Raw genomic sequence first — 12,719 nt, forward strand, 5'->3', positions numbered from 1 at the left:
TGCTATTCTTCCAGCACATAACCATCAATTCTTACCACAGGACTCAACTGATGTGCTACAGAAAAGGCCTGTTTGTAGCACAAATTAAGTTTCACACATTAATTTTTCCACCAGTCACAAACTAGCTGTTGAGAAAAAGAAATTTTTGCAACCTAGCCCTAGAAATTCATACATTAACCAAAAATCTCCTCCTTCACAACAGAGCTTCTTAAAAGGCTCTGTACCACACCCAACCCCCAATGCTGCAGTGAAATGCAGATGTTTGTATTTTGGAATACTCTTCACTTCGTCCATGAGGGATGTGGAAGAGAAGAAGAGTAGGAAGAGCCAGGACAGTGGAATTCCTGTAAATATATTCTCTTATCAGGAGATCTATTTAAAGCATTCCAATAAGAGTTCTATCAACACCTATAGGCAAGACCGAGACACTGCAGAAGTACCCAGCCCACCAACTAAAAAAATAACAGCAGGGTTATAAGCCCTGAGTATCTGCAGTTGCTCATCCCATAAAAGCAGAAAGCAAGCCCAAAAAAAGCCAGTCTGCTGCAGGAGGGGAGTTACAGCCCCTGCAACGGGAGGGCCTCGTTCACAGGTAACGTAAGCGCCAGAGATCACCAACCTGGTTGGGTGTGTGGATCACGTCAAACTCCTTAACCAACTGGAAGGAAACAAACAAAGTCAGGATCAAATCAGCTGCAGACCTCCGAGTTTTTAATTACTTTATGACACCAAATCAGTGAAACAACTCAGAGCAAACACCACCGCCATTTAGTATCAATTCCTTAGAATTTTCTTATATTGATATGAGGAAATAAGCCCAAAAGTTGATGTGATCCAGGGTAAAAAAGTCAGTGTCCCACAAGGGACAAAAATGAGCAAGTCTATGTGAAGAAAGCCACACCACACAGACTGAGCTAATTTTCCAGTGAGTGACAATCCACTTAGATGTATTTAAGCCAAATAAATGATCCATATTCAATCAAATCTTGACTGTAGCTATACTACAGTACTTCAGCTTTGTGTGTTCTCTCCCCAACCTCCATTCAGTACTTAGTCCTGAGTATTTCCCTAGGACTGGAGAAGGAAAAAAAGTACTGCAGATTAGAAAAAAAACAAACAGTAAGAGTCCCATTTCCACATGAAAATTCTAAATTCCTCAAATTCAAGATATAACACGCAGCTGTAAAACCAGTCTTTCACCCCCAACAGGTCACAACGCAGATACACCATCCTGACTGGGGCTGAAAATAACAGCTCTAACGCCTGCGGTTCTGCTCGGGCACAGACAGAAGCGTCTCACGGTACATTCAGATCCATACTGAAGAGTCAGTTTTTGGGTTTGGATACAAAAATTGACACTTTTTTTTGATCCAATCTACTCCCCACCCTTTTTTTTTTTTTTAAGAGCACTGTTTAATAACACCACTCCTAAAACATTCATCCTTTTGTCCTAACAGTAACCTAGTTAAAGTGAACTTGAAAGAACAGACGCTTTATTTGGTTTTTAAATGTAGTGTTTGTTGTCAGAGCAATTCCCCCAGGAATAAGGAAGACACCTAAAACTATCTGTATCAAGTCCTAATAACAACTGAAACTAAACTCCTTTGTGGATGAAAGCTGCAGGCTACTCACCTTGTCAGTTCTGCCTCCGCGGCTGGCCCTGCCACCACGCCCTCGGCCACCTCGTCCCCCTCTGCCACCACGTCCAGGGCGGCCGAGGTCTCCAAAGTTGATCTCCAGCTGGGATGTGATATCATTTGCTGGCTTGCGGAAGTGATGATCCATTACCGAGTCCTCAGCATGAGCCTGAAATGAGCATTTCTTCATAAGAAACATCACCACAGAACCTTTTCATCTGTAGTTGTGCTCTTACCACCACAGCACGCATGATCACCTCCAAACGCGCTCCCAAATTGATGATTGATTACCTTGATCGATTCAAGTTGAAAGACTGGATGCAGGAATTGTTAGGAATCAAGTTACACGCTTGTGCAGACAACAAAACCACATACAAGTAATCAAATAAGTGCTCGAGCAAACGAAGGTATTTTACATTTCCAAGATAATTCAGGGAAGCTCTGGAGTTCCTTCAGAGGAACATGTTTAGGCTCATCCGAGACCAAACCGACTACCACCGAGCCAGTACAGAACCTCATCTTCCAGCGTTTCTCTTCCCACTTTGTATCCTGAGAAATCTTCGGGTTCTAGCAATTCATTTCATTCTTTTTGAATACTTCCTTGGTAACCCATTTTTATTTGGCTCAATGAGTACTTTACACATTCTCATTTGCTTAGCCCTGAATAAATATTTAAAACAAGGGAGATGGTAAGAATCCCTTATCAGTTTCGTTAGTCATAACAAAGAGCAAACCAGGCATCACCAGTTCAAACACACCGTAACCGAGGTCGCTAAAACATGAATGCTGGAGCAGAGAACCAGTCTCACCAATTACACTGGAAAATACAACTCTCACCACCTTTGCCATGCTACAACATTCTCCCACCGCTGCTTGGTTCCCAGTGAGAAACCTGAGCTTCGACAAGCAAGCCATGCACTGAAGAGTTACGTCTAACACCATAACTGCTGCTATTCAGCACACCTGAGTATTTTAAATTATTACACACCAAACACGAAAAAAAACCCCAAGTGTTTTTAAACTATTTTTCCTATTTTGTATAACTAATTTTTCCATGTGGTGAGTAAAGTGTTGGCCCCTATGATGATACACAAAATGTAAAACTGACCACGCTGGATCAGACCAAGGGTTTACTCTGCTGAACACAAGGCCAAAGCACCAGGTTTCAGAAACCCGACAACATACAGTGCTTTCCTTTCCTCTAACCCCCTAACTTCTGGCACAGCAACGATCAGTTTGCTTGTTTTTTCCTACAGAAGCGCCACGCGCAACCTGGAGCCTCCTGACTCCAACTCCTCCTCTTGCAGCGTACTTACACAATATGCTGACCTCCAAAGGTGACACGTTGTGCAATTAAGCTCTATACCCTTTAATTACTGCTTGGGGATGCTTCCTGAAGCAGTCCATGGATACGCAGAAGTCTGTAGTCGAAAGGCCGAAAGCTGCTTTGAGGGATTCCTTGAGTCAGTCACAAGCACCACAATGTACAGAGCCCTAAAGAGCCTTCTCCCTCACCAACCTAATTAACCCCTTCTGTGCCCAGCTCTACATTTGGCCTCCACAACACCCTGCAGTGGAGGGCACTGCAATTTAATTAGGCACAATGAGAAATACCCTTCCACGCTGCTTTATCTCAAACTGGGATGTATTCCGCGTAACAACTGGTCCCCATCCCACTCCTGATTTTACAGGTTTGAACTGTACACCCTTCCCTCAGAGTTCTCTTTTCCAAACTTAGGAAATCAGCCTAAGCAGTTATTTTTCAGAGAGAAGTCACTCCACACCTCAGCCTGACATGGCACTACACAAACGTAAGTACACCAACCATCTGTACAACAGTACACAATACCTTTTGTTATGGCTTTGATTCTTACCACTTAGGATTTTTTTCTACAGTTTTGACCACTGCAGGGTACCGAGATTCTATTTTCGACTTATTGGTAGCCATATGACATTCTCTTTGCAAGAGGTAGTACCAGTGGATTTGTAAAACAATCCTGTGCATTTCCTAACCTACATTTATTGCTTAAAAAAGAAATCCTACAGTCCACCAAAAACGTTGTATTTTCACAACTAAACTTTGGTTTAACCATTAAACCAACAAACAACAAATTCTAGATGTAACCCAATGATTTCTTTATCCAAAGTAACTCAAGCTAATTTAAAACACCAATATAAGACTTGGCATGTTCTCCTCATCCTCTTCTGTCACTCAGGTGACAACAGACAGGCACTGTGCAAATTGTTTATTCTGAATCATCCTTGGAAGCATTTCATTTGTATATATTGGCAACTCTCAGCAGTACACTGATCTAATAACCGACAGCTTCTTGAAGGCATCGCTGCACTTATGGGTCTCAGGGAAGGCTGTCAAAAATCAAGAACAAGCTACTAACGGAAAGGGGGCGAAGGCAGACAGCAAGATCTCGAAAACCAACAGCAACAAAAACAAAAAGACCCACGACAGAAGCAGATACGATAAGGTTTGAATTCAGCTCAATTAGGAGCAAGGGTACTAACTATGAAAGGTGCTATACGGTGCACAGTGAGACAACAGGCATGGACAGAAGTGCTCCAAAATTGTATCTACTTGTATTCTCTGTTTTTGTGACTTAATATCCAGCCCTTCATTTCAGAAGGGGATCATATGGAAACACAGGTATTCCAGGGAGATATAAAGGGTCAGTACCTCATTTGACTCCAGCAGACTCCCCTGCATTTCTGTCATCGCCTTTGTCTGATGAAAGTTGAGTGTCCACGCCAAAGGGACAAAAGGAACAAAGGGAGAAAACAAAAGGAAGAAATGAGACTCAACTGCATACAGAAACAACAGGTAATAAGGTCACATGAACTTGCCAGGTACAGCAAAAGGATGAGACCAACGGCGGAGCAAGCATCCAGAAAGACCAGAGAATGGACTATACCACAGGCGTGGAGACAAGAGAAACCTCAGATCGAGACCAAAAAAAAGAGTTTAACACAAGCTGCTGGAAACTCTAGCAGAGATGACACGTGCAGGCTGAGCTCTAGCACCTCAGTACCTCAGGCACGCTGCCTACAGAGATAAGAGGGTGCGATGTTTAAAATCACTGTTAGTGACAAAAGGTTCCTGCACAGCCTTGATTCAAGAGTTGTTCCTCCAAATTTTGAGAAGATGAACTACTATTTTCCAAAACATATTTCTGCGTCGCATTGTAACCTCCTCCAAGGAAGCGATTAGATTAGTAAGAAACTTTGAAGGCAGATGAAAGAGGCACGGCACAGCAGACACACAGAGCGGGAACTGATCTACTGGGCTATCAATCTTTCCAAGAGCCTTGCAGCCAACTTTCTGAACAAATTTTAAGATCTCTCCACAACTGAACTCCTTCCTATTTTTTGTTCAGCTGCACCAGCAGATCTTAAAACACTCAAGCCACTAAACCAGCCTGTGGAGAAGGAAAAGAGATGACCTCTTATTTTATGGGATAACCACATCTCCTGGAAAGAGTCTCATCAGACGAGGGCTGCCAATACCCAGGGATTTCATATTAAACCAGCAAGAATCTGAGACAGTATTAAGAGCTCATTTTATATGAAGGATCACTTTCTAGTAACTGCACAGCAAATGTGCAAGAGAGAAAAGACCTCAGACAGGATCAAGCGCTTTACACCTCCCTGAAGAGTGCAAGTAGGAGGAGGAGGAAAGCTCTTCCACAAGACCAAGGCAGACCAACAGTACTAGAGCCTCCCTTCTCCCACAGACCCCTAGGGTCTTCTCCAGGTAGTCCTCAAGCTATAGGAAAGAGGGTGGTCATCACAACGCTTCAAACTTCTGAGAAAATCTACTGAGGCACATTGTGATTTTGCAGCCATAAGAGTACAGGAGATTCGGGGCCGAAACCCAGATTTTACCTATAAGCCAAGTCACTTCCACACATCAACTCCCTTCTTGTAAGAATCACAGAAACCTCACACCAACCTTAATTCCATGACTCATAAGTAAGCCCAAGAGGATGAAGAGAAAAAGAACAGCAGGTGATTGGTAGGTTTTGTTCATAACTTCTAAATATTCCACCTTCTAAACCCGCTCAGAAAAGAGCCACAGTGAAGGCTTTCCTAACGCCGGCATTACAGAGCTGTTCAGCTACAATACTCACAAAAAACCCCATGCTGCTTCCCAAGGGATGACTGAACAATGCGTAAGTGAAACGGGGAGAGACAGCTGCTGAACATACAATAAAAGCAGGTTAAAAGCACCTACGTTTAAAGGCAGTTTGTTAATATCTCACTTCTCTGCTTGTACAGTGAGGAGCTGTTAACTTATGTGACAGCCTTAAAATATCTGACTCATTTCTTCGAAGAGAAGTTAGCTGAGTACACCTCTCAAATAGAACAAATTACTAATCATGTCAGTTCTTCCATGAAATTCTCATTGGTTTTGTTTGGGGTTTTTTTTTGAGTTAACTACTGATTCATTTTTCACATGGAAAATACAGCATGGATCTTGCTAGCTTCTAAATTACTCCAGAGTACCACCACCTTATGATACTACCATACACGCAGGGGTGTTAAAAACGACTGTCTTCAGCTGACTAAACGTCAAATAAATCTGCTTTGGAGAGACTGGGGCCTGGAGGGACCTGCAGGACTACAGGTTTAGTAAAGTACATAAATACTTCAGTTTAAATATATTCTTTTAATACACAGCAACATTAAGTCTTGCTCAATTTCCCTTTTCTACCCAAGCCAGAGAAAGCAGTAGTTAATGAACACTTCAAACACTGAACAGCTTAAGGTAAACAAAAAGATCTGCAATCATCAAGAAAACAGCATGATTGTGACAAAGTCAAACTCATTCAGAGTTCAACAAGATTAGAAATGGAGTTTTCATTGGAAAGCACTGAACAGTGCCTCCCCAGCTGTATTATGTCCCCAGTTCACAAGAAAACACTGACGAGGTGTGAAGAAGCAGAAACACACATCAGAAGACAAAACAGCATGTTCCATACTATTTAGTTACTTCAAAGGGAGTCAGAACTGTCTGGTATACAAAGTTGCAAGCCACTGATTAAGTGTGCCACTTCAGATATTAGCGTGTCAAAAACAAATATCGAAAACAAAGATTAATGCAGCCCTGCATTAGAAAACAGAGCTCTCAGCGCTTCCCTCCCTTCTGGAGTGAAAGAGAAGGTCTCTCCTTGCGACGCTCAGTATCTTCGAACAGAATAATTAAAATTTTGCAATGACCCAAATGAGTATGCTTGAGAAATGACAATATTTTTAAATCATTCTACAGCAACTCTGTTGAGTACCACTGAAGCATACAAATGTAGTTCACCTGTTTTCTCAAAAGCTTCAAGGACACTTGTCTATGTAATATTACAAAAGGAGAAGATACCTCTGCTACAAGCTAAAGATATCCAGTTTACGTATTAAGGTGTCTGAGGCACGTTCTTCAACCTTGCATCATGTTTAGCAAGCACCATAAATCTGACTAACAAAAACGCTAAATAACATGAGCTTTCTTTAAAAAAACAAATAAACAAATTTGATACTGATAAACTTTTCTAAAATGCTCACCAAGACACAGTTCTTCCAAAGCCACCTGTCCACATGCAGCAGGATTCCAGTCTTTAGATTATATCACAGTACGCACCACCCTACAGGTATATATATGGCTAAACCCAACCACAGTCAGAATGGCTACTAATTGTACCGCGTAACTGCAGTTTTATTACGAGAAATGTTGTTCCCACTTTGTAAACTTGGAGCTACAGGTCAGCATCTCAAAGAATGGAGCTTTCACTCCAAGAAGTGCATGTCAATCGAAAAACCTATCCAATGGGGATACTAGCAAATAGGGAAAATCACTTTACCTCCTCGCTCTTTGACTTGTGAAGAACAAATCCTTTTTTCCACTGCCCATCAGCACCCTCGTTTGGTTTACGGATGTTGAACTCAACTTTTGCACGATCCTTACTTTGAATAGCTTTCCACTCGTCCAGGGTCATCTCCTTAGGACCTTCTTCCTTAACTTCTTCAACCTCATTCTCTCTGTAGTAAATCCAAGGATGTTATAATCACGACTTAGAACTCGCATTCTAGATGCAACAAATTCAAAATCAGTTGTTAATGAGCACCAGATTACTAAAAAAAAGTTTCACCAGTACCTAGTAGCTCAGAGGTGTACATACAACACCCTTCACTTTCCTCACTCAGAAAGCACACATGAAAACTCACCTCCTTTAGCCAGTGTAAAAAAAAAAAAAGTCACAGCCAGACACCTTTAAGCAACCAAACAGTGAGCAGAGCATAGAAAAATGTTAAAATTAACACTGACCCATGCCATCCACATTAATGAGAATTTTCTTTACATATATGAAAGCCTAACTTCTGCAACAGATTTGTTTGGAGCTTTTTCCCCCACCTTTATGAACGCCTCTCTCCCAAAGGTTCAACTCAAGGCAGTGAGAGAGGGCTTGTTCTTACCACAATTTTCAGGATTGCTAGTTTTTTAAAAACCAGAATTTAATCAGCTTTGGATAGTCAGTAACACATCCTACGGTTCTGCTGAAACATTTAGGTTAGAGACGCCCACAAAACTAGCCAACCTGAAAACTAACCCATGTAAAGATGCTTTCCTGTAAAGATAACTGATGGATCACAACAGATGTGTCACGCTTGAAACTGAGAAGAACACACATTTTCTGCAGATTTGAGGAAGAAGAAAAACCATACAAATAGCTGACAGCATTTTGCAGGTAACTGATCTCCACACAGATGGGTCAGTAACTGGCCAAGCACCAGGACACTGCTACTAATAAAGATCTGGAAATACTGCAGACACAGCAAATTTAACATATCCAATTTCCAGTATATTTAATCTTTTTAAGGACTAGCTAGGTTGCATTTTCTGACCAACGCTCAAGCTGTAATTCCTTAAAAATTCTTATACTACTACTGTGCATGAGATGACCTTAACCTTGGACCACCATGACCTTGGAGAAGTCTTTTTTTAGTTAAACTAAATCCATTTCTTATTCTCTACGCAATAGTTGTAACCCTCTACTAACCAAAGTTATTAATGAGGAGATTGAGCTATAGCAAACTCCACATTAGAAGTCTCAGGCAAACAAGTACTTCAAAATTCTACCTTATCTGTTTGCCATTTTCTTTTGTATTCAACATAAAGCACATTCCTCACTGAAAGAAAATGTTTTATTGTACTATGCTATTATTAAAAAATTGTATCACATTTTTACATTTCACTACTGCTCATTCTCCTTCTCTAGTTACTCTCATTCATTCATCCAGTCCCTGGTTTCTTCTGTAACAGTGTACAAGCAGAACGAGAAGCAATCAAGTTAACTTTCAGAACTGCCTGTATACACAGAAGCTGGAGAATGAGATACAACCTTTCTTCTACAGGCTACTCTCACAGTCTCAGCAGCTGTTTTGAAAAATTAAATTTAAAAAAGTTGCCTTCCACTGGCAGAAGAACATTTTGTCCCTTTTGCTTGGTTGTTGTACCTCGTTACGAGCACAGATGCTTTTGGATTTGGGACTTAGGAGCTGCAATCCCAAGACCCTAAGCGTATTAGAACTGATTATTAATAATTAAATCTGAAAGTGACCTAAGAGTCTGCATGACACTAAAGAACAGTTCAATTTTTAGATACACAGATAACCATTTTTAGACAAACAGTTTCTAAAGAGACAGTCCTCAGAGCAGCATTGAGGATGATTTCAGATCTACTGCAGCAAACACAACCCCAGTTTGGCAAAACAGAAGTACGAATAAATATCAGAGACTAAGGGCAAAGCAATACTACCTTTGAAACAATCAGAGAACATTAAGAGAGGTGGTACTCACTTATTTTCAGAATCAGCAGGCGGATGTTCCTCTCCCTCTGGCGTTTCCTCAGTTACAGCTGACTGATCCAATTCACTGCAATTACATAATGGTTGGAGTTTTGGTTTTTTAAGAGTTCATCCCGATTTAAGGCTACATAAGGTTAACTAGAAAGTTCTACAGTGGACTTACACAGCCCACTCTTCTTTAGGACTATTTCATTAAGAATTGGTGCTCTCTGTGCCTTTTAAATTCTATGCCTTCCACCTTCCCAATGGTTTTCCCCCACACTTACTAGTACCCCTTCTGAAAGCCTCCCGCTGTACCTCGACACAAAATGCATTTGGGCATTAAAAATACTGCTTTTTATCTCATACTTGTAGAAAAAGCATGCTTAACCTGACCAAATTTGTTAATTGTTCTATTTTTAGTAAAATAATTGTTCAAAAAACAGCGCAAGACCCCCTCCCCATTTCAAACTTCCCCAAAACTCTGGTTTTAACAGTGAAGCCAGCTCTTACACTATAAGAAATCACTAATCTTCCAAGTTCTGATTTCATAGTGTAGCAAAAATTATCAAAATTAAAGGCAAAAAAAGGCAGCCAAATCTTGACTTTTTGCAAGCCATAAGAATCAGGATTTATTAACATTCAGCTAATAGTTTTCTGAGCAATTACGGATTACTAACGTTAGCTCGTCTTTGACAGTTCCCCAGTTGTGTGATCCGCTGCCACCACGCTTGTCCTCATGCTTTAGGCCGCTGAAATGTGAATGTGAAACAGAACTAACAAAACTGAGTTAACATCATAGTGTCCAGACACAGAAATTCAAAGGCAAATAGATTTTAAAACATGTATTAATTGTAAAGAATAGCCAAAAAACAATAGAAAAAGTTAAAGACTTACGATCTATCGCTGCCACTATGTCTGTCAAATTCACGTTTGCCACGAGAGTCAAAACCATCTCCTCGACCCATTCCACGGCCGCGGCCACGTCCTCTTCCAAGTCCACCACGTCCACGGATAGGTCGGTCAAGAATGGGTCTAGCATGAACAGCCAAGCTTGAATATTTCACCTCCCAAAATTCACAGCACGGCTTTTAAAGTTTTCTTTTTCTCTTTTGGGAATTTTATTTATTTACTTTTCCTTTAATAATTACTGTTTGTAACTGCACTGAGGCTCTAATTTCAATACCTAATTGTTACACTGAAAAAACCCAAATGTATAAAGCCTGCATTTTAGATCTGGAAACAAATGCTCAGAAGGATTACTGTTCATTTGCATCTTCTGGCATTAAATTCCAAAATTTAGTGCTTGTATTGTGTTACATCACTAGCTGACAACAGAATTCCAATTTGACTCACACTCATCCAACCTAGTTTTAAAAAGATAACTTTGGCTACTAAAATTTTAATATTTGCACATTACTTTAATGTAACAACACTTGAATTCTGTATCCCACACAATACTCGAGACACTTTCAAACTTGCCTAGACATACCACAGCTTCAGCACTTCCACATCTGAAGTCACTGCAGCCACGCTGTCAACACCTACATGGACAAACTTTACTGGCTTAAGTCAGCTGTACGGATTCAAGCAACAGCTGTAAGGGCAAACAAATCTCATCCTGCAGGCAACAGCTACACCTGAGTTCCTTTCCTGATCTGTCTCCTATAGGTTTAGAGAGACAGAGTGGATATCTTAATGATTTAAACCCTATTTTCAGTTCAACCAATAGAACTGTTCATGTTAGATCACTTCCAGTCTAAAACTCCAGTCAAGTTTGTAAACAAAATCATGAAAAAAGGAAAGTGTTAGAGCCTGCGTGACACACACTCTTCTTTTAATCAATTTAATTTGGATTCCATCAGCTAGTTGATTTGTTTGGGTTTTTTTGTTCTGTTGTTTGTTTTTTAATTTAGTAGCAGAAGACAGGACAGCCTCTGGGAAAGTTGTCAGGCAAGACAAAACTCTTACTTGTCAACAGAAAATTCTCCTCCTTCGCCTTTCTCATCAGCAGGTTTGTCAAAGCGGCGCTCACGAGGAGGTCGTCTCTCCGGTCTCCTGTCAATGGGCTTGCCTTCACCCTGCTGTTGCTGCTGCTGCTGCTGATCAGGCCTCCTGCCAATACGTCTTATCCCTGAAAGATTAGGTGAAACACATCAACGGAACGTGGAGCTGCTCCGGGACAGATACTGACTCTAACACCATACAACAATATCGAAGGTAAGCTGGAATTGAGGTTTTTCTTCTAGCCTTGTGACTAGATAATCTGAGAAACCATATCTGTATAAAACACTCACTGCAAATCACCTGACTCTTCTTATTCACTTTTTTACGCAGCACTTCAATCAAATTGTATTTTGTACAAGCATAAGCTCTTACAATACTGTAGGAAACACCACCTGTCAGAGCACACAGTGTGCTAGCAATCCGCGTTAAAACAACAGGGTCAGCTTTCAATGAAGGACCAAGATATGCTATATTTCCCCCCCCTCCCCATGAAAGGTACTTTGCAAGTAAAACAAGTGGGTTTTATTTTGATGCACACCAAAATGACGTCAGCATCACCACGCTGGACCCACGTGCCTATGACAGCCACCCTGCTTCATCCTGGTGTCCTCTTCTTGCAAACTTTTTTGGCCAGCAGTAGGACGCCAGGCAGGGCCACCCTCTCCCAGCAGGGACTGGTCAGTGAGTAAATGAGGTGTTCACCCACACCAGCCCTCGCAGTCCGACACACGGTCCCTGACAGAGACTCAACTCGTTGTGCACTCACTTAAAATAGCTTAAGAAGACACTGCACCACTGAACTGACTAGGCACCTTCCCTCCCTCTCTGGGCCTTCTCAAAGTTCTTTTAAATAATAACTCCCCACGGGCATCATCTTCTTCACTAAGACATCCGAAGGATCTTAAACACAGGGGTTTTTTTCCACATATCTGAAAGGCCCACTTACTTATACCATTTTCTTGCCAGAATGTTTAGGGAAAAAACACCAAGCCAACCACCACGGCTGGCTTGAGAATTGTGAACTCTTTTACATTAAAGGCTGCCAATTTTTACATTTTAAATTTTTTTAAAGAAATAAGTTCCTGCCTAACAAGCAATGTCATATTTGGGTGGGGCTAAAGAAGTTCCAGTTGTAATGATATCCAAGCCAACACACCCAAATGAACAATGTCTTCCTTAGCTTCCAAGCTGTACTTAACATGAAGTTTGCATGACATACATTGCTTGCTAAGC

General features: G+C 41.1%; 1 protein-coding gene across 1 annotated transcript in view; it reads right to left on the reverse strand.

Moving 5' to 3' along the window:
• SERBP1 (SERPINE1 mRNA binding protein 1) overlaps positions 1-11,613 on the reverse strand; it is a gene marked incomplete at its 5' end in the record, with an annotated part of 12,217 nt that extends 604 nt beyond the window's left edge. Inside the window, 8 exons of the mRNA XM_010072786.1 lie at positions 620-658; positions 1,633-1,806; positions 4,327-4,374; positions 7,496-7,673; positions 9,493-9,567; positions 10,160-10,231; positions 10,377-10,514; positions 11,451-11,613. Of these exons, the coding sequence (XP_010071088.1) occupies positions 620-658; positions 1,633-1,806; positions 4,327-4,374; positions 7,496-7,673; positions 9,493-9,567; positions 10,160-10,231; positions 10,377-10,514; positions 11,451-11,613 (887 nt within the window). The remainder of the gene's footprint in view (positions 1-619; positions 659-1,632; positions 1,807-4,326; positions 4,375-7,495; positions 7,674-9,492; positions 9,568-10,159; positions 10,232-10,376; positions 10,515-11,450) is intronic.
• Between the last annotated feature and the right edge of the window lie 1,106 nt (positions 11,614-12,719).

The sequence above is a fragment of the Pterocles gutturalis genome, unplaced genomic scaffold (assembly GCF_000699245.1).
Source record: "Pterocles gutturalis isolate BGI_N339 unplaced genomic scaffold, ASM69924v1 scaffold32842, whole genome shotgun sequence".
NCBI lineage: Eukaryota > Metazoa > Chordata > Aves > Pterocliformes > Pteroclidae > Pterocles > Pterocles gutturalis.